General features: G+C 45.2%; 1 protein-coding gene across 1 annotated transcript in view; it reads right to left on the bottom strand.

The window, feature by feature from the left end:
* Positions 1 to 15,279: 15,279 nt before the first annotated feature.
* Positions 15,280 to 20,403, bottom strand: part of ABHD5 (abhydrolase domain containing 5, lysophosphatidic acid acyltransferase) — a 28,777-nt gene continuing 23,653 nt past the window's right edge. Inside the window, exon 7 of the mRNA XM_084204289.1 lies at positions 15,280 to 18,941. Within this exon, the coding sequence (XP_084060415.1) occupies positions 18,852 to 18,941 (90 nt within the window). The 3' untranslated portion in view covers positions 15,280 to 18,851. The remainder of the gene's footprint in view (positions 18,942 to 20,403) is intronic.

Genomic DNA, 20,403 nt, shown 5'->3' with positions numbered 1-20,403 from the left:
CAGGGAGCTGGGGGATGTTTCGGCAGCCAGGCTTGGCAGGCTGGGTCTGCAGTGGCTGGGTGGGTGTCCCCAGATATTGTCAGTCCCCTGGTGAGCAGGCAGGGCAGGCACCCTCCTCACAGCAAATGACAAGCAGGGCTTGGCTTGTCCTTTCCAGTGTCACTGGGTCTTCAACCCAGCTGCCTGAGTTGCACAGGCAAGGGGTTTCATCTCCAGTGCCCAGGCAGTGGGAGTGAATGGAGGAGAGGTGAGGTCGAATAAAATCTCTGCAGCACTTAAGTTCACAAGTAAATATCTAATTAGAGAAATGTTTGACTTCAATAATAAATGAGCAGAATATCAAGAGACATGAATACTGGCAAAGTACATCTACGGCAAAGTCTTTACAATGGGGGCATTTTTTGGCCTGCCCTCCCAAGGTCCTCACGTAAGTGGAAAAACCATGTGTGCAGCTGCTAAGGGTAGGGCATGACTTTCCTTGCTCTTGCTCTAACAATTTGGAGGCACCCATCGGCAAACCCACCCTCATCAATTCTGCATCTTCCTGAAAATGTACTTTTAAGCACCTTAATTGCATTTCAGAGATAACCCTGCAGGCAAAGTGACAGGAAGAGAAACCATATGGAGCAGTTTGGCGGTCAGGCTCTTTGTTTTAAATCAATCAAACATCTGCGGCTAATGTAGCTTTGGGCTGCTCCTCAGGAAACATTAGCCCTATTAGTCTGGGCTGGCAGGAACACAAAATAATATATTTATGGACGAAGCACATGTGCATTACTGTTGGAGAGTGAGTGGAGGAGGAGGAGGAGAAGATCTGTGGTCAGCACTTTGCCTTCTCAGGAGGTCAGCTCCAACAAGCAAAGAGAGGGAGCAAGGGATCCTGTCTCCTGGCACCAGCCCCATGCCACCCACCTCCCTGCCTGAGAGCAGCCTTGAGACCTGCTGCCACAATCCCAGACGGGAAAGACCACAAAAAAACACCTGTGTGGCTTCTACATTAAGGGAATGTGAGGCAGGACGGTGGAATGGGATGTGTTACAGTCTGCAGGGACAGCGATGGGAGGGAAGCACCGGATGGTGGGGCTGGCCATAGGGCTGTCTGCCTCCCCACAACACCACATCCCCACAGAACAGGTGGAAAACAGCAGGGACAGGATGGGTATCCCATCTCAGTCCCCACAAAGACCGTGTGCAAGGGAGCTGGGTGTTACCAGGCTGAAACCACCATTTCACACCAAGGGCTACAACACACAGAGGTGGGCTGGTTCCCTGTCTAGCATTCCCTTTTCCATCTAGACAGACAGTTCATCCCATTTTCATCTCAGGTGGTGTCTATGTGTGCTTAGGTAACAGAAGCTGTCCCAAGGAGGAGGTGGGAGACAGAAAGAGAAACAAGGCTTTTTCGTTTACATTATCATGTAGACAAATACAGATGCATTTACATTGTCATGCAGACAAATACAGATGCATTTGCAGGTGCATCAATAAATGAGAGGCTCTAGGACACACATCCACCTGACAGCACCTCTCTAGTCTGTCCATCCATACCTCAGTTGCCTGGGAAATTATGAACCATGACTGAGAGTGTGAAGAGCAAGAACTTTGGGACTGCTTCATAGCCAGTCACTGCCCCTCAAGGAAGTCAAGGAATTTGCACTAGGGAAACCTTAAAAGGTGTATATACCCTTAATCAACTCCCTAAAACCACTTTTAGGCTTCTTTGTTTCTTTTCGCTATAGGGAAAACCAAAAGCCTGTGGCATTGACAGGGTTAAATTAAAGCAGCCGTATTTAGGGAAAAGCGCATCCTGACATGTTTTGATTCTGCCAAAACAAAACATTGAGAATCCTGAAAGCACAAACAATTGTTAAATTCAAGAGAAAACACAAACTTATTCAGAATAAGGATTTGTATATTTGTTAGGCTGAGGCAAACCTTAATGACTGAGACCTGCTCATTATTGACACTGTGAAATAATTGCACAGCTATGACAGTTCAATTCAGTTTTCATTCCAGCACTAGATGAACCTGTCTTCTAAAATACAGTCTAATTAATCCTCTTCTATTTTTTCTGATACTAACACCACTGGGCAGAGATTTGGGGATTTCTCAGCTGTGACTTTCCAGATTTTTAGATGTTTTATTCCAGTTTTGCCCCTCTACAGACTACAATGGCAGGGGCTGTGGAGAGGAGGACAGCAGAATGTATGATTTGGATTTTTTTCTTAAATCATGCATCCATGTATGTATTTATTGTTAGTGTGTATGTATCTGTTTGAGGATCTTCCACTGGTACAGTGACTGTGAATTGCAAAGAGAACACTTTTATATGCAGGAAATGTAATGACTTAAATTTGGAGAATACCAGCTCTATTTCCATATCTGGATTTTCATGAGCATGTTCATTTGTAAGCTCTGGCTTTCCTGCAGGGATGCAGAAGAACAAAGCTGGTTTTGTGAAGCAGAGCTGATGAAGCAGGTAACTGCAAACCCTGCAGACCTCCCTCCTGCCTCTGCAGCTCATGGCCCTTACGTGCCTCTCATTGCCCTTCTGTCCACATTCTCTCCACATATCCCACAGCCCTTGTGCTTTTCCAAAATGTGTCAGCTCCCACTGTTTTCAGCTGCACTAAGACCATTCCTGCCCCAACCCCACATATGAGCAGATACCTACTTCCACCTTTCTCTTCTCTAAAGGGGTGTATGAATTGTGCTAACTCATCAGCACCATTCTCCCAGAGGGGAGCTCCATCTCCTATGAAATGGAACAACCTCTGGGACAGCCACTGTTGCCTTTTCCTTTCCCAAAGAGTGACAAAGTTTCAGTGTTCAAAGGCAGGAGAAGGACTCACCTCACCTTTTTTTGAGAGCCCATGAAAGCAACACATGAGAAACACTTTGCCCCTAAGGGAAGGCTGGAGAACATCTAGGCATTTCCTCCAGCGCGTGCACAAGAAGGCACAAGTCTGAAAACTATTGCTAAATTTGTCAAAGGATGTCTTTTACAGAGTACATGTAACTCAGGCAGATTTTCCAATTTATTTGCAAATTATTTGAAAATCCACCTCTACTCAAAAGAGTAAGTGCTGTAACTGTGCCAGGGACCCGCTGCATCCACACCAGTCACTTACCACCTTCTCTGAGTGCCAAAAAACATCATAATTCTCAGCAGCAGCCCCATCATGCATAACACAGCAGGTTGGTTTGAATTTTCCCAGCATCACAAGCAAAATGTTTCCTTGAGTCATCCAGAGCTGAGGGGCTTCAGGAGAAAACCAAGGGGTAGCTCAGAGAAACTGCTGATGGTGGAGTTTCTCAGTGTGGCCAAGGTTCTTCTGGGAGGGAGGGCAGAATAAGTAGCAGCTGTTTCTGGGAGGGCAAAATGGTAGAAAGGAGTTTTCTTTGAAAATATTGTGTACCTCCACCTGAAAGCAGCGTATCATGGTAGGGGAAGTACAGGAGGTAGCTGAGGTCTTGCAGCAGACTTCTGAGCATCAGCTGCCCCAGGTGCCCTCAGTGGCTCAGCAGAGCAGGAACCTGTGTTTTGTAGGTCACAGAGCAGGATGGGGCCCCAGGCAGCACATGGGGCTCAAATAGACTGAATTTCCACAGCTTCCACAGAGGATATAACAATTAGGAGTCATTCTAGTCCACTCAGTCCAAGGCAGTCATCATAATAATATATTTATAATCATCAGCTACAAGGGGAAAGTTTTCCTTTCTTGAGCCATACCTCATGAATATTTCTTATCCAGGGAAAGGGTGTGGAAGTCTCCCATCAGAAATGACAGGAATTCAAAGAAAGGGTGACAGTCCTTCCCTGTGCAACTGAAGGTCTCTTGCGACCCCAAAGAGGTGATACTGCAAAAAAGGATTCAGAGAAGAGTCAGTGTATTTCCAAGTTTACTTTGTGCTGTCTGTCACCAGCTGCTTGAAAGATTTTCGTGCTGGACCAGTGTTGGAAGTGAAGGACATGGAAAGATAATGCTGCAGGGGAAAATGAAGTTCTTTGCCACGAATGTGGCTATGGGGAGGTGGAGGCTGTGGCCACCCTTGAGAGGAGTATGCCTCAAAATTAAAAGAGGTGAGAAACAATGTGGTGACCACATATGGATTTGAAGATGGTCTTTTGTTTTTCACTGATGAGTAATGAGCTACTCCATAAAACACTGATTTGTGTCCAGGAACAGACACAAGGGCAGGATGTGACCTCGTGGGAGTTGTCCCACTGCCTTCACATCCCTTTGGATGAGATCTATGGTATCCTCACTCCCGAGGAAAAAGGATGTGCAGGGCTGTAATAGAACCGTAGCAATCATAGAATGGTTTGGGTTGGAAAGGACTTTTAAAGATCATCTAGTCCAAGGTCCCTGCAATGAGCCGGGACATCTTCAACTAGGTCATGTTGCTCAGAGCCCTTTCCAGCCTGATCTTCAATCTTTCCAGGGATGGGGCATCCACAACCTCTCTGGGTAACCTGTTCCAGCATTTTACCACCCTCACTGTGAAAACTTCTTCCTCATATCTTATGCAAACCAACCCTCTTCTAATTAAAAGCCATTCCACCATGTCCTATCACTACAGCTCCTTGTAAAAAGTCTGTATCCAGCTCTCTTGTAAGCTCCTTTTAGGTACTGGAAGGTTGGAAGGTCTTCCCAGAGCATTCTCTTCTTCCTGCTGAACAATCCCAGCTCTCTCCATAGGACAGATGCTCCAGACCATCACCTTCATGGCCTCCTCTGGACTCACTCCAGCAGGTTCATGTCCTTCGTGAGCTGAGGACCCCAGAGTGGGATACAGCACTCCAGGTGGGGTCTCATCAGAGTGGAGTAAAGGGACAGAATCACCTCCTCAGCCTGCTGATCATGCTGCTTTTGATGCAGCCCAAGATGCAGTTGGTTTTCTGGGCTTTTGAACATGTGTTGTTGGGTCATGTCCAGTCTTTAATCCACCAGCACCATCAAGTTTTCCTCATCCCTTTCTTTGTTCACGCCCAAGCCTGTATTGGCAGTGGAGTTTGCCCCAGCCCAGGTGCGGGGTACCAAGTGATCTTTGGCCTGTGGCCTCCAGGCTGGGCTCCTTTTGCCTTTTTACCCATATTTTACTTGTTCTTTGAGGAGGCTGTACTCAGGTGGGCTGCAGCAGCACTTTACAAACAGGCAGCGAGGAGCCTTGCCCAGCCCATGTAGGGCCTTACCAGATAAGGTGGGCTGATAATAAATCTTTGCATCCTCACCCTGACCAGCACCAACTCTGTGAGCTTTGCAAGACCATTGTCCAAGAGCCATAACCTGTCCCTAATCTTCCCTCTAGGTACCATATTAATCAATGTTTGTTTTCTTTTGCTTTCAGCAGATTCTCTAATTATTAACTGTGCAGAGGACTTGTGGTTTAGTGCCTGGGTTACTTCCTCTCACTGGGGGAAGGTGCTCTGCACAAGCCAGGGGCTTGTTTGCTCCTTGGTGCTCCTGAAAGATAAGAAAGACATTGAACAATGGGAACCCAATCATCTTCCTTTTTCCCCCCATAACCATTAGTGTGATTCATGGTACTTTTTGTTTGTCACTGATGAGTAATGAGCTATTCCATCTTCACTCTAGATCTATGCAGAAATGATAGGTGCACATCACACAATGTAAAAGACATGAGGATTTAACCCCTCAGCTAACAATGTGCTGCTAACAACTTGTGCCTTGAAAATAGTGTTGTGGTAGCAGAGGGGAAAAGTTTTTTTTTTTTTTACATCTACCTTTGATTAGGGACATACATTTTTGGAGTGACAGCCTGCCAGAAATACAGTGTTACACAAGCTCTCATCATCTGAACCAGCATCCTGGGGTTGCTAGTTTTTCTCTCTCAAGGTCGTACTGTTATTATGCAATTGCACAAGCAAGGCAGGGACTAAAGGTGTAAGTAGACAAAGAAGGTTTTGACTCACTTCCATGAGCACAGGGCCTTTAGGACTGCCCATTTAGGTACATATATCTGAAATATTTCCCATGTTTTCTCTCAATTTGGCCCTTTTTTGGTGCAGCCCCTATACAGTCTGGAGCTGAGGAGTGCCACACCCATCCCCGTGTGCTGGGCGTCTTGAGGTTCCACTCTCCCTGTGCCAGGCTGAAGCTGTGCAATGAGGGTGCTGTGCCAACATCCCAACCACCTTCCCACCCATCTGGAGCACAAGGCATATGCTTCAGTGCCACTGTGAGCAGCCACAGCCAGAACCCCCCGTGCCAGCTCAGCCTGGTGGTCCCTTGAGACCAATCCCCTGCCTCCAGCAATGCCCAGTGCAGTACAGGCTCAGTGCCTTTGGGACCTCTAAGGGTTAGGGGCAGTGGCACCCCAGCTGGCAGGCAGCCCTTGCTCATGCCCCCCTGACTCACCCCAAGTGCCATCAGGAGAATCTGTATGCGGGTTAACAGCAGTGCTGAAACGGCCATGGTTTCCCAGAGCCTGCCTGAGCTGACTCATAGAACACAGCTTTGCCAGAGATGGCAGGGGGATAGAAATCGGGGACCTGATGAGTTTCTCCTTCAATTATTTATTTATTTTGTGCACCATCTTCTCCTTATGCCTGTTGGCAATCAGAAGAATTCAGAAATGATGGTAATAAATGTGGAATGACAGCTAATCTTAATTGACCAAAGCTTCCCTCCAAAGACTAGGTCGTGCTGGATATAATATGCTCTAAATGTAAAAATATAAGCCAGAAAATTACACTGGTGGTTTTACATGTCTTTAATCGAATGGGTTTTATGCTGCCAAGCAACAAAATCAAGGTGGGATCCATCTGTGAGGGGGATATTTTTTCCCCAAAAGAGGAACTCTGCAGTTCAGTGGCCTTTCATTGCTGCTCCATCCTGCCGCCTCTGCTTCCCAAATAAGCTAATTTGGGCTCCAAAGTGGCATCACTCAGTGGGGTTTTATGTTCTTCTGCCTAATCTATCTTCACCTTTCTGGGCATTTACCACATGCTCAGTGCAGCCACTGTGCTGAGACACCGCTGAGATGTGCCTGACGGGACCCCCTCTATTTTGCTGATGACATTTTACCTTGGTGGGTTACTTATTTTCTCTCCAAATATAATGCACTGTGGACTGCTATTTTTTCCAGAAAACATTTTTTCCTCCCAGGAAGTGGGTATTGATAGCAAGATGCCCCCTTACGTTCCATCAACTCCAGCACATTTCTCTCGGAAACTAGTCCGGGAATACCTGGGGGATCTTTTGGGCTAGGGGGAATCTTTTGGGCTAGGGGGAAAGAGGAGGAGGCAGGCGCAGCTGTTCCCTTCAGGACAGGGAGAGAGTGCTCGGAGAAGCCCTCGCAGACCTCTCCCCCAGTCAGAGGGTATCCATTATTTTCCAGTGATCCAGGGAACCAGGGTTGCAGTGGCTGCTCCCACTCCTGCCTTGGGCTTGCAGCACCATCTCACACCCCAAATTACTTCTCTGCATGGAGGTGTCTGGAACACTGGGGCTGGGACACATGAAGGATGAGGGCCAAAGGAGAGGGGAAGGTTAGAAAGGAAACCTGAAGACAACAGCATTTTTGCATCCTGCCAGGATGCTCCTGCTTGGGGTTTCTTTCCGCACTTCCCGTCTCGGGTAGGTCCCCTCCCCACCTGTCATGCCAGCTCAGCTGGGCTCGTACTGCGGCACTTTCCTGAGAACATCCCAGAGACTTCAAAACCTCCTCCTCGTCCTGGCAGAATGACTTGCAGCTTTTCCGAAAACTGGCAAGCAGCCTCAGTGCTTCACCATGGGAAGAAGGTTAACTCCTTCCCTCCTTTTCTCCTTCCCTCCCCTTCCCCCCAGCCCGGCGCAGCATCCTGCTGGTTTGCCTAGGAACTGGCTGTCAGGAACGACGGAGGAGGAAATAGTTTATTTTTAAGAGCATTTAGCTCTCACAGCTTCTTGGCTCCGGGTGTCGGGAGCGCAGCCTTGTCCCGACAGCCAGAGGTTTCATCCATCTGAGGCCACGAGATAAAATCCTTTGTGCATGGTTTGTGGAAAGGGCAATTATTGAGGGATTGGGGGTCTGCTGTTTGCAGGGTGTGGAACATTTAGAAGTGAGGACAAAAGCTTTATCTTTTAGGCACTGCAGGGAGGAGCTGGCAGCGGCTCAAAGGGTGCCCAGCCCCGAAGGAATATTTTAAAGTTTTCCTATTTTGTAGCTCTGCATAAGAGCAACCCGCAGCAACCGCGCAGCAGGACTCCTGCCTCCTTTCCCTAGCTTTGCCTTGGGCTTGCAGCGTTACCTTCTTCAAGAATACCTGCTTTCCTGGTTAATTTTCAAAAACATCTTCCCCCCCACCCCCACAGGAGGCTCTGCAGGTACGAAAACCATTGGAGTTCAATGCACTGCAGCTGCAAACCCAGCTAAGCACCTGGCTCCCTGCTCTGCACCCAGGTAAAGCAGGATCCTGGGGTGCTGCCTCCATCCCCCTTTGTCCATGGGCTCCTCTGTTCCCCCACTCCCCCCGGGCATCCTTGGTCCTGGACTCTGCTTGGGTGGGAATAACCACCCTTTGCCCCTGTCAGGATGGTCAGGGTGCACATTGTGGGACAGGTGAGATGAGGAGAAGGAAGACCAAGACACTGGCACAGCAAAGGGGTCCAGCCCAGTAAGACAGACCTTAAACTTTTTCCTCTTTTTCAGACTTGATTCTTGCTCCTGCAATGTCAAGATTTCAGATTATTGGGAGACAAATTTAGAATAGATCTGAAAAGTAATTTAGGAACCTAAAAATAGCCTGTGAGCCTGTCTATCCAGTGACTGTAAAACCAGAAGGGAGGAAGAAGGAGAAAAATGCCTGGGGGGCTAGGGGCAAAAAGGAATAAACAATTATGAGAGTAGGCAGCCATGACAGAGAGGAATCTCTCTTGCATGTGTTCCTGATCACTGGGATCTGAAGCTGGACAGGAAGCTATCTCTGCACACATTGAGAAAATGTGGCCAGCTATTTTGATATTAAAATTGAGAGATGCCATTTCATGACACAGTAGATAGCCCTGTGTGACTGCTCACTGCTTCATCCTCTGCACTCTGTCCTGGCTGGGGCACCTCCAATACCTGGGCCCAGCAGGATGTGATGCCTGATCTTTCTTTCTTTCCCTGATAGTGTCATGGGAAACACCATTTGCCCTGAATGATTAACCAGATGTGGAGTTGGTGGGAATGAAATAGCAAAGGGGAGTTTTCTTCAGCTGTTTTGGGAAACTGAGTAAGCACAATTTGGCCGGTGATAGGGATTTGCCGTGGCAGGGTTGGACCTGGAGATCACGGACAGCCCCTGGCATGGTGAGCCAGGACCAGGGTGCTACCAGGAAATCCAGCCAAGAGCAAAAGCAGATGAGGTTGAAGATAAGCAGCAATGTTTAAGCAAGGTGTCCATACTGCAGGAAGGACCAGAGGTAGACAACATAAAGCAGGCAGGGCTGGCTGCCCCAGGCAGAGCTGGAAGAGGCTTCCTGGTCCCCTACGAGAAAGCAGCCCAGTGGGACCTGTGTACTCGACTGCCATCACAGCACCAGAGCTCCCAGGGGGGTGTGGCAGCCCAGGAGGGCATGAGGAGGGGGCAGTGAGGGCTGCAGATGTTTCCTGCTTGCTGAACATGAGCTGTAGAGAGGATATAAATGTTGGTGCTGCAAGCTAAGCCTCGCCTCGTATCACGCCTTGCTTTTATAACCTCTTCTTTTTAATATCCTGTTGAGACAAACAGCCTGTGCAAGTGTGCTGGGAGGATCTGCCAAGCAGCTGAGCGTTTTAGAGGGTTTCAATCTGAAAGGTGCTCTAAGAAATTCCGTATTGCAGGAAGTGCTGGGCTGCTAAATTGTTCCTGTCCCAACATTGAGTCCCTCAGGAGCAACAGGGATATGTGACCGGGCCACAGGGTCTGGGCCAGGCACTTGGGTTCAGTGGTAACCGACCATGGAGAGCAGATTGCAGCAGGACAGGGAGATAATATGACAAGCACTGAGATGGTTGGTCCAAGGAGTCATAGGGTGCCATGGACATCTCCCACGTGATCTCCTCAAATGCCACTGGGACACTATAATGCTTTTGTCTAGCTGCAGCTGGCACACATGGTGATGAATATAGGCATTGGGTAGATCAAACATGGCTTTGCATATGCTGACACTGCTGCCCACCATGAGCCACGTCATAAGTGCACTCCTGGCTGCAGTAATGTCACCTCTCCTGTATTTCCCATCAAACAAAGAGGTCATGTTGCTGCAGGTGTTTTTCCTTCCCCTCTCAGCATATATCACTGCTTCCAGAGAGTGTTGTTAGATGTCCAGAAGCACATGGGGCTGAGGGCCACGAAGGGCAAGAGCCTCTGCTTTACTTACAGCCATGTCCCCTGATGACTGAGGCCTGGCACAGTTTTCCCCTTGAACTGTGAATCATGCCCTGTTTCTGTAGCAGGTGCTTCTGAGGCAGACACATGATCATCCCTCATGCAGTCTGTCACCTTAATCCCACCTCCAACTGGAAATAGGAACGCAGACAAGGGGAATGGCGTGGGCCAAGGTGTCACCTCTTCTTGCACCATCAGCAGCCAGGCTAGGAAGGCAGGTGCCCAGTAGCACAGTGCCCATATGGGCTTCACCACAGCTGTGGCCATAAATCCTCTAAACCATGGGGTGAACTTTCAGCCTCACAGGTTTGCCCCAGCACCCCTTGGCATCCCGGCCAGCCCCATGATCCTGCTGTAGTAGGGCCAAAGCCAGCTCCCTGCTATGGGCTGATCACCATCCAGAGTGGGGGAGCTGATGGAAGGAATCTCACCCTGCCCCAGCTCCCACGGTCCCCCACCCTACCATTAAGGTCTGGTGAACCATCCCTTCCCCTCAGCAGGAGCTGATGTGACCTTACTTGCCCCAGTGAGGAACTGGGCTGACTGGGAATGACCAGTAGGAAGGGCACTTCCTAATCCCTTGTCCCCAGGCATCCACACCAGGTTCTACTTTGGTGCCTGTCCCAGAAAAAGCCCTACTCTTTTAATGAAACATAATTCAGTCTACTCATTTCTGTGACTTCAGTGACACCCCATTTTTGCAGGGCACACTCAGTTTTTTGACTGGCCCTGGGTGTTGGATTCCCACAGCCCATCTCCACAGGGCGGTGCCACCCGGGGGATAGCAGGGTCTGTCCCCACCAGAGCTGCACAGACCTCAGTCTGGGTCGCTCTGTCCTAACAGTGACATGCAGTGGCGGCAGGCTGCAATGGAGGCTGGAGGTGCCCTTGTGCTGGTGCCAGCCCCTAGCAGGCTTCTGTAGTCGTACCTGCACCGTTTTTCACTAAAGGGCTTTCCCAGGGCACGGCCAGCCAGGTGCTGCAGCATCTCCCGGAGCGAGAGGCGAGGCTGGCGCAGACGGGGGGTTCCTGTGGGGTCTGTGGCCCGTGTCCCATTTCTCAGCTCATTTCTGGGGGTCCCAACACCTGCCTGTGGTAGAATGGCTGGCAGGAGGGAGCTTCTCCCCCACCCTCCATCCCTTTCCTCGGGGCAGGGGGAGCACCCGCCCGGCCCTGGCACATACCCCTGCACTGCTCACCTGCTGCTGCTTGCAGATGAAGTATCTAATGTCTAAGCAGTCCCATTTAAACCCACAATCAAATTGCAGGAACAAAATTAGAAGCCAGACTGGAGCCACTTTAAAAGTTGCCCCTTATTTAATAATTCTGTCGCAGCTATTTTTTCCTCTTATCACCATTTATTCTCATTCCGGGGTTCGTCTGTAATAATAGAAGAGGTTCATTTGTGCTCCCCCTCCTCTTTCCAACGTCTAGTCTTTCTTTGTGGATTTAATTTCTGCCTTGTGAAAAGGCATTAGAATAAATAAAACAAAGATGCGGTACTACAGGCATCTACATTAACGGGATGGCACCACACTCACCCCTTCCACAACCTGCCCTTTCCCATATGACAGGCGTGAATCAAACGGCTGGAATGCCTATTTCAGCCTTGCCCCATGCCTTTAGGTATCCATCTATCAAGCGTGGAAGAAGAAATTGCAGCGCGGCTCTTTCTTTAAAAGCAGCGCCGTGCAGAAGCCGGAGCCCGGAGGAAGTGCCGGGGCGGTTTGGGAGCGCCGTGTCCCCTCTAGTGGGGTCTGCGGAGAACTGATGGAGCAAAGGAGAAGAGAGCCTCAGCTTCCCAGACGATGGGGGAAAGCGTCCCGCTCCCTCCCTGCTCCTGCCATCCCTGCTCCACGAGGCCAACAGCGCAGGCATGGAGATACTGGGGCGGTAGGGATGCGCAGCCCCTGCTGGGAGCTGGCTTGCACTGAAGGAGCCGGGGGAAATACTGTTGTAATAATTTGCCTATCAATTAAAGATGTGACTTGAGAGGTTGGATTCACTCACCTGGCTGGATTTTCATCTGTTTCCAGATATTGCTGGGATAAAAATAAATGCATTCATTTTCTCACTAACCCTCCAGCATTTTAGCAAAAACTATTTGTAGAACCCTCATAAAACAAATCTATAGCCATTCTACAACAGGCAAACACTACTGTGTGCTTAGCAGCTGCTGTCCCCAAACTGCTGCTGAAATCTGCCTGTATTCAAAAAACCACCAAAATAGTTTATGCATCATTTTGATGACAACTGCCCGTGACACACCTGAATTCTTGTTTTGCGTGAACAAAGCATGGCCCTAACTAATGTGCTCAGGCAGGCTTTGCTGTCAGGAATATGACAGGTGTCACACAGCCTAGAAGCTGCGTCAGGGTGATGCACAAACTCCCAGTGCAGCCCAGTCCTGCCCGTGAAGAAGAGTTATCCATTGGCATGAAGCACGGGAGATCTCCATGAAGGTAATTCAGGTTGGATGCAGCTTTCAGGGTTAGGAAATTTTAGAAGTTCATTACAACCCAACCCATTCTGTGATTCTACAACTTTTGGCCAGGAAGATGCGTTCCTGACGGGGAACCTCCTGCTTGGCCATGCCTCTTGCTGAGCACAGGGAGGGGCTGAAAGCTAAGAAAGAGTCAGTGCCAGGGGATGAGCCAGCTGGCTTCTCACTTTTCTCTGTGCCTTACCTGCACCCACCGTTGCTCTGCCAAGTTCCTTTGCAGAAACTGCTACAGTGGCTTCAGCTGTGAGCAGGCTCACTGCTGGTGGAATGCTTGTACAGAGGTGTTTAAGGGGCTCAAAGGCTTCATCCTGCAGCTCAGGGAGCTGGACACGGGGAAATAAATTGTGAGCTGGGGTTGTGCAGCAAGTAAATCCAACAGCAGCATGGTGCTCAGGCCTTGCAAACTGGGAAACAAACCAGGGTCAAGTGCTGGATGGGGCTCCCCATCCCACCACTCTCAGGAATCACCATGTGCTGGTCTTTCTTCCCCCACACATGACCCCACTACCAGTCTTCCTTCCACTGTGCTCGCATGTTATTTTCCTCAACTCTGTACTCACCAAAGCATCTACTAGGGTTACTCATGAGGCAGAACTGGCCACGGCACATGACTGAATACAAGGGTTCAGTGTCCAGCAGGACAAGCGATCTCACTCCTGGCAGGCACCAAGAACGCGAACCTTGGGTAGACATGAGTAATAATCTCCTTTTCAGAGGGGGTCTCTAGCTGGGGGATTTGCATGGATTGAGCTCTTTAGCCTCCATTTTAGGTTTGAGCTCTGAGTGAGTGTGAGAATCCTTAAATAAAGTCAAAGCAGAAAGGCAGGTGGGTATCAGGCAAGCATTTAACTATCACAACACTACAAAGGAAGTGACAGCCGCACCTCGCTCCATTCACAGCTCCAGTCATTTACACATCAAGTAGGTGAATTCGAGAGTGCAGAAATAGACCTGTAAATATATGGAGATCCTGCTTTTGCAATAGTTCAATTTCAAAGCACATCTACTCCTTAGCATGCATTTGGGGTCACACTCCATTTTACAGCCCTGCCCCGCTTCCCAAAACTAACAGTTTCAGTTTGCGAGTTCTGCAAGCGAAGCATAAAATGCAAGCAAACACCTAACTTGTGGTGTTGTCACTGCTTTCATCTTGCTGCTAATCACTAATGCAAATTATGTACATATCTAAAAATGTCTTCAGTACATTCCTGCTACTTGTGCTTCTTATTTTTAAAGTATATGTGGCAAATATTTCCATATTTTATACTTCTACATTCTACTACCCACACCCGAACCTTAATGTAGGATATCCCTGTGATCAAAAGCGACGAGGCAAACTGGAACAGAGCCACTCCTCTTGTAAAAGATGAATTTATGATCTTTAGTGATAAGTCTTGTTGTACATCTTGATTTTTCGTCTTACCTCAGGCAGTCCAGTGACCCCCTATCACATGCTTTGCCCTATCACAGCTCACTTCTGATTTGCAAAATTCAGTTTCTCATGATTTCTTGAGTGCTGCATGAAGAGGTAATTCTTTTAAGGTTCCTGTCCAAGTATGAGTCTGAAGGAATGGTGTCCAGCTTGAGAAAAAGCACTTGCATTCCAAGGACAAGCTTTAGTCAAAGGAGGGATACCAAAACTTTAAAGTGCCCCACATATGTAGATCCAAGCTTTCCAACCAGACTTCCCTCCAGCTGGCACTGCAGGTCAGCTGCTTTCCTTGGTAAGCTGTGTTACTGCACACTAGACACCCCAAACCTTTCCCCCACCATTTCCCTTATCCTCCTCCAGAGCCGACTGGCTCTTGAATGTTCCCACCCCAAAGCTCTTCAGCTGAATTTTGCTCTTTCCAGCTGCCTCACTTTTTTCTAGCTCTTACTGCTCCTTGTGCTGTAGGTGTCATTCCAGCCACGTGCCTCTGCTCTCCACACTGGTCTGCCCAACCTGAAAGGTTGGTGCCTGCAAACCTAAAGGCTCCATCCATTTCCACCTGCTGCCACTAACACCAGAAAGCATTTGCTGCACACACCTGTGTCCTGTTCTGATCTTACCAGTCCCACTAAAATGTGTCTCTCTTCAGCTCCTGTAGTGCCTCATCCTTTCACAAGTTCCACTTGTGTTCCCTGCAAAACATAGATCCCTCGATGAAGGCTTCAAGGCACCAAGGCTGTGCTGCCATGCTCAAAGACTGCGGGATGGTCAAAGGGCCAAAAGAACCCAACAAAATTACAGACATGCCAAGAAGCCCCAAGAAATTACCCATTTGAAAGCACTTGACTGAGAGCCTTAAGATTCTGCAGGTTCACGTTTTAATGAATGCTAACAAAACAGGCACTCCTGAAAATGTCCGCCCATACATTATTCCAAATGTTTTTATTGTATTTAGTCTTGTTTTCATCCCACTGAAAAAGCTGAGTAACTGTGATCTGGAAGGGCAGGGAATTTGAGGAACCACAAGGACCACAGAAAGCATTTCAGGCAGAGACTGGCACACCAGTTCAGCACAAACAGTTGCAGCAACCATAAAAAGCTAAGTTTTAAAAAGAAAGGCCAGCATTGGTTTAATCCAAGGGAAACAAGATGATGACATGTCTCTTGCTTGGACCCATTTTTCCAAGATCAACACATACGAATTCACATTTTCCATTTCCATTTCACAATCAGATACAAACAGGGACTTCCTTGTGATGGTTGCAAATATTTTATTATAGACTCTTATCAACAAGTTCTCCAAAAAATCATTTTTCAGAACTAAAATCTAATCTGTCAGGGTTCAATAAGTAACAAGATGAACTCAGCCATGGCAAACAAAATATTACTAAGTTACTTTAAATAAATTTTATCACAACAACTTCAGGGAGAGTGTGTCCTGGAGATTTAGGCAGTTTATCTTGGATTTTTATTAATATTTTGGATTCTTTATCTTATGCTCTAGCTTCTGGTACACAGCTGTCTTCATTTTGGTGTTAGAATGGGATAGATCTTTGGGTGCCTCTATGCCTGTTATTCTTGTCGTATTTTATAGTGCTGTAATAAAAACAGCATCATCAGCATTCAGTGCTCACACAGTACATTTAAGCAACTGGTCACTGCACTGAAACAGAACTTCTGGAGAAACTGAGATTATTTCCAGGCACTAATTACTCACAAAAGGTCTAGCTCCCAAGTCTTTTCAGCCATCCATTTTCTGTTCAGCACCTCCTATGACATTTATTAAAGTAATTTGATCAGATTATGTTGCACACAGTAGGACATTCAGAATTCCATCTTGACCTTCAAAGTAGCATCTAATACTTCCTGGAAGATAACACAGAATCCTTTTCCTTATACATACAAACAACATTCTCAGCTTGCAGCTGCTTGTTGACAAACACTCACTAGCTTCAGTTAAATACAAGGAAACCTAAGAACATTGAGACATTTGAAAATAAGCATTAATGTATTTTTAATGTATTTTGGATCATTTACCTCAACTTACTAATAACTCTTGATTTCCAGGGCTTAATTGCACATAATTTTTTTAAAAAAGCAATATAATGTTTTAACATTAATAAAATATAACATTAAAGTTTTTTTTTATTGTGCAAAACATAAGCAATAAGTCTTATTAGTACAATAAGCTGAAAAAGCAAGGTATATTTAAAACAATATTCACATCCAGTGTGCAATTTTTATCCCTACTTCCAACTTTTGATGTGGAATCTACAATTCCCATCAGTAAGTGCTATCTGAAAATTCCAATAATTTTTTTCACCTTTTATTATTTGGAGGAGACTCAAAATTTATTTTTGCATTAGGTTTGTATGCACAACTAAAACAGCTGTTTAAGTTGATAAATACAAAATAAGACACTGAAAAGGGTGAAAAATAACTAACATGCTGAAGGCATCCACCTAAATGGTGGCAAGACTGATAACTTATGGCTTATATTAAAAAATGGAATTGATAATTGATAATTCTGATTTTCCATTTTCGAGATTTTAGCAAATAATCCAAATTTTTGTTTTACAGTTTTGGCATCTGCGAATTGCAAAAGTAATTTAATGCAATAGTTATTTTTAATTAAAATATTTATCTTGCTAGATATGAAGTGCTACCAGTCAAGGCAGTCACAAAAACTGTTTGATGTTTACATAGCACCGTATCGATAAATATCTCCTTCAGGAAGAGAGACTATGTTCTGCTGGGGAACATAATCACATTATCTCCTGAATATTTTAGGTATCTTTGCCTTCCACATCATAAATATGTGCAGCGATTCCTTATTTGATAAAAAAATGCACATAATTCAAGCTTTAAGACGGTGCTATCATTAATTCAAATTCTCTTTGTATAAAAGTATCAAGAACTCTTCAGTAGTCAATTGAATATTCAAAACCAGATCAATAGTTTTATGTAAACTTGATAAAAAACAAACCACCACATTATTTGGCTTGAAAGTGACAAAGTATTTTTCTTAATATAATTTACTAGGCATGTGAAGTACTAACATGGAACTATAATTCAAAAAGTAGCAGAGAGTGGACTATCTCTGATATTGAAATACTCAATTAAAATATATAAAGAATCTCCAAAACATGTAATTATAATTCATTACAGTGGTATTGTTCATTCCAATAATAATCCTTCCTATAAGGAGGCTCAATGTTTAATAAAATACATTAAGCTGTTGTAGTTCCCAATTAGAGAACATCAATATTCTGCCTCTGCCTCTCCTTCAGCTTAAATTCACAAAAATATGGACTAGGCTCTCTACTGAAAGAAAAAGGGAAATAGGCTCACTATCCAGGTGGATATCTCCTAGCCCTAACCAAAATCTTATCAGCTTACCCACAACTGTTAGACTTAGATGTCACCCTGGGTTTTTGAGATTTCTAGAAAAGCCTTCTGATATTGACATTCTTGTAAAGAACTTTCTTACACACTTTCTTGTAAACAACTCATAATTTACATTCTTGTGAAAAACAGACACGGTTGACGGACTGTTGGTTAAACCAGTGTCTGTGGAGAGGTGGCACTGTCATCCTCCAATCCACTGTTACCTTTGTAAAACTATAAATTATGAAGTCAGAGAATAAACGCCCTCTTTTCCTTCTCACCTAGAAAACGGTGCGTGTGTGCGTTCTTTCGTGTCCTACAGCGACACTTAGACTAGTAACAAATCTTGCAGTAAAGTGTTACAAATAGGTGGAGTAACTAACAAGCCATCTTCTGTATTTTAAATCACAGAAATCTGCACATCAAAATATTTATGGAAGCATGAGTGCTGGTGACATCATCGACTCTTACAAACTGAGTCTTCCGTAAAAGTTGCACAGATGGAAAAGGATGCCTTGAGATAAATGTACATAAAATCCAACAGAAGATGGATTTCCCAATACTGAGCCTCAATTTCTTATAAACTAACAAACATATTTCAGTGACAGACATTGCTCATTATTTTGGCCCCATCCCTTTCCCAAAATCAGTTTCATAAGCTGTTACTACTCCAATTAAAATACAAACCCTCTTAAAATATTGTATATGGAGTTGTGGGTTCCAAAAATAAAACACATATGCAGTTTCATATTCTTGCTATGAAACATCAGCTAAAAAGTACCAACGTTCATAAAGAAACCAAATTGCATTTTTTACATTGTATCTCTATTGATACAGTTCTCCATGTTGGAAAATTCAGTATTTTTAGAGAGTTCAACATGTGCAAAGTTCAATTAAATTTTGAAGAAAATTCCAGTTTCAAAAGTTACATGTAATTTTGTATCTGACAGGACAATTAAAAAAAAAAAAGGCTGTACAAAGTTAGCTTCAAACCTCTTCATTCCCCCCAAAAATAGGCACTCAGTGGTTTAAGTGTGCAAATGGCTTCTTAGAAGAAACAGTGTGCAAGCAGAGCCTGTTCCATTAGCTCTGCATTCTTTAGTGATTTCCTAGGGAGTATTGCCATTAAATGCTATCTACGGTATGACTTTCTAAAGAAGAGAGGACATTCAGTCCACAGAGTCACAGATGTCTTTCACTTTCTCGTTGAAGTCTTCAGGTTGATCAGCGTACACGTAATGACCCGCACCGAGGATAGCCTGGAGGATAAAGGTGAAGAAGCACGTCAATATCACGTAATAAACAAATGTAAACACATGTTTTATTACATATAAACAAATTTTTTTATATGTAATAAATAAATACTGGGACAGTTGAAGAACCTGGCTTTTACACATTACCAAAGACACAACCTAAAAAACACTCTAAACGTAAGGAATACCAAAATATTCTTTCCTTGTAAATAAACTTTCATACACAGGTAAAGAAAGTAAAATTACTGCTTATTCAGCTGCTCACCTTGTTGAAAAAAAACCCCCACCACTGAAGCATGAACAAGTCACTGCACAACAAATTTAGTAGACATATACACCTTGCATATCAAACTTCTGATGCATCTTGATTCCCTTCACTCTCCACTCAAACAGCCTACTTCTAGAATTTGTTATTCTCTGTAAAAATGCTACGAAGTAAACTGTCACCACAGCATACAGTAAACGTACTTGACCTGTTTTCTATTTTACAGTCAGTCCAAGACTAATCTTTAAAAAACACCTATTTTCCCCTCCCCTCCTTAAAACACCCTCTCTAAGTCTCTAACCAAATCTCCTACAAGTATAGCTATGTTATTGTGTTAAAAACTCCCAGAAACTCAAAGTAAAAATTAGTTGGGAATAAAGGCATGTAACAAAACCACAGAATCTCTGTGCATTTTACCAAGCATGGCACTGCCAGTCCACATCTTGGTCTCAACTAGAGCCTTTGCCCTCCAATTTTTAAGCATGCCTGCAATTTTACCACTCCAATTTACCTTTTAGAATCTGTATGTGGCTTGGCAAAATTTTAGCTTGGAATATAATACCATTTTCCACAGTTCCTTCTAAAAGTCCCTGACCAGAGTGGAAAGAATCTCCCTGAATGGTATAAGCTTATCCCAGCAATATATTGTACAGTGACTTTCTGTTACAACTTCTTCTCTCTGGTTAAGCAGTTAGGCAACAATTTCAGTCTGGATGCCAACATTTATGAAATATATCTGTGCTCTTTAACACACTTAAAACAATTGGATAACAATGTCTTTTCCCTGAGTTCCAGTTCTAAATTCAGCTGCATCATGTTATACAATTTTATTTGGGTGACTTGTTATAGTATACGATCAACATTACATGCTGTACATTTCCGTCCAGATCGTTCCAGACATCAGTAACATCACAGCTGGTGTGTTCAAACATTTTATCACCTCACAGCATTTTAACATGTATGCATATTCAATTATCACAGCTGACTGATGTGAAAATGTGTGAAGAATACTTTTGAATTAGTTTGTTTTTATAGAAATCAACGACAAAAAATGCAGTGTGCACATTCACCTCAAGCTGTAAGTAAGCACATTTTAAATGACAATAGCATACCTCTAAACAAAAACATCTTAGGTAGTAAGACAACACTAATTTTTTAATGATTTAAAGAAAGATGCTCACACGAACCTAAGCACCAGGTAAG

Source organism: Fringilla coelebs (genome assembly GCF_963513975.1).
Source record: "Fringilla coelebs genome assembly, chromosome: 1".
Taxonomy (NCBI): Eukaryota; Metazoa; Chordata; class Aves; order Passeriformes; family Fringillidae; genus Fringilla; species Fringilla coelebs.
Note: the sequence above shows the minus strand (reverse complement) of the source record. Positions and strands in the feature narration are given on the sequence as shown.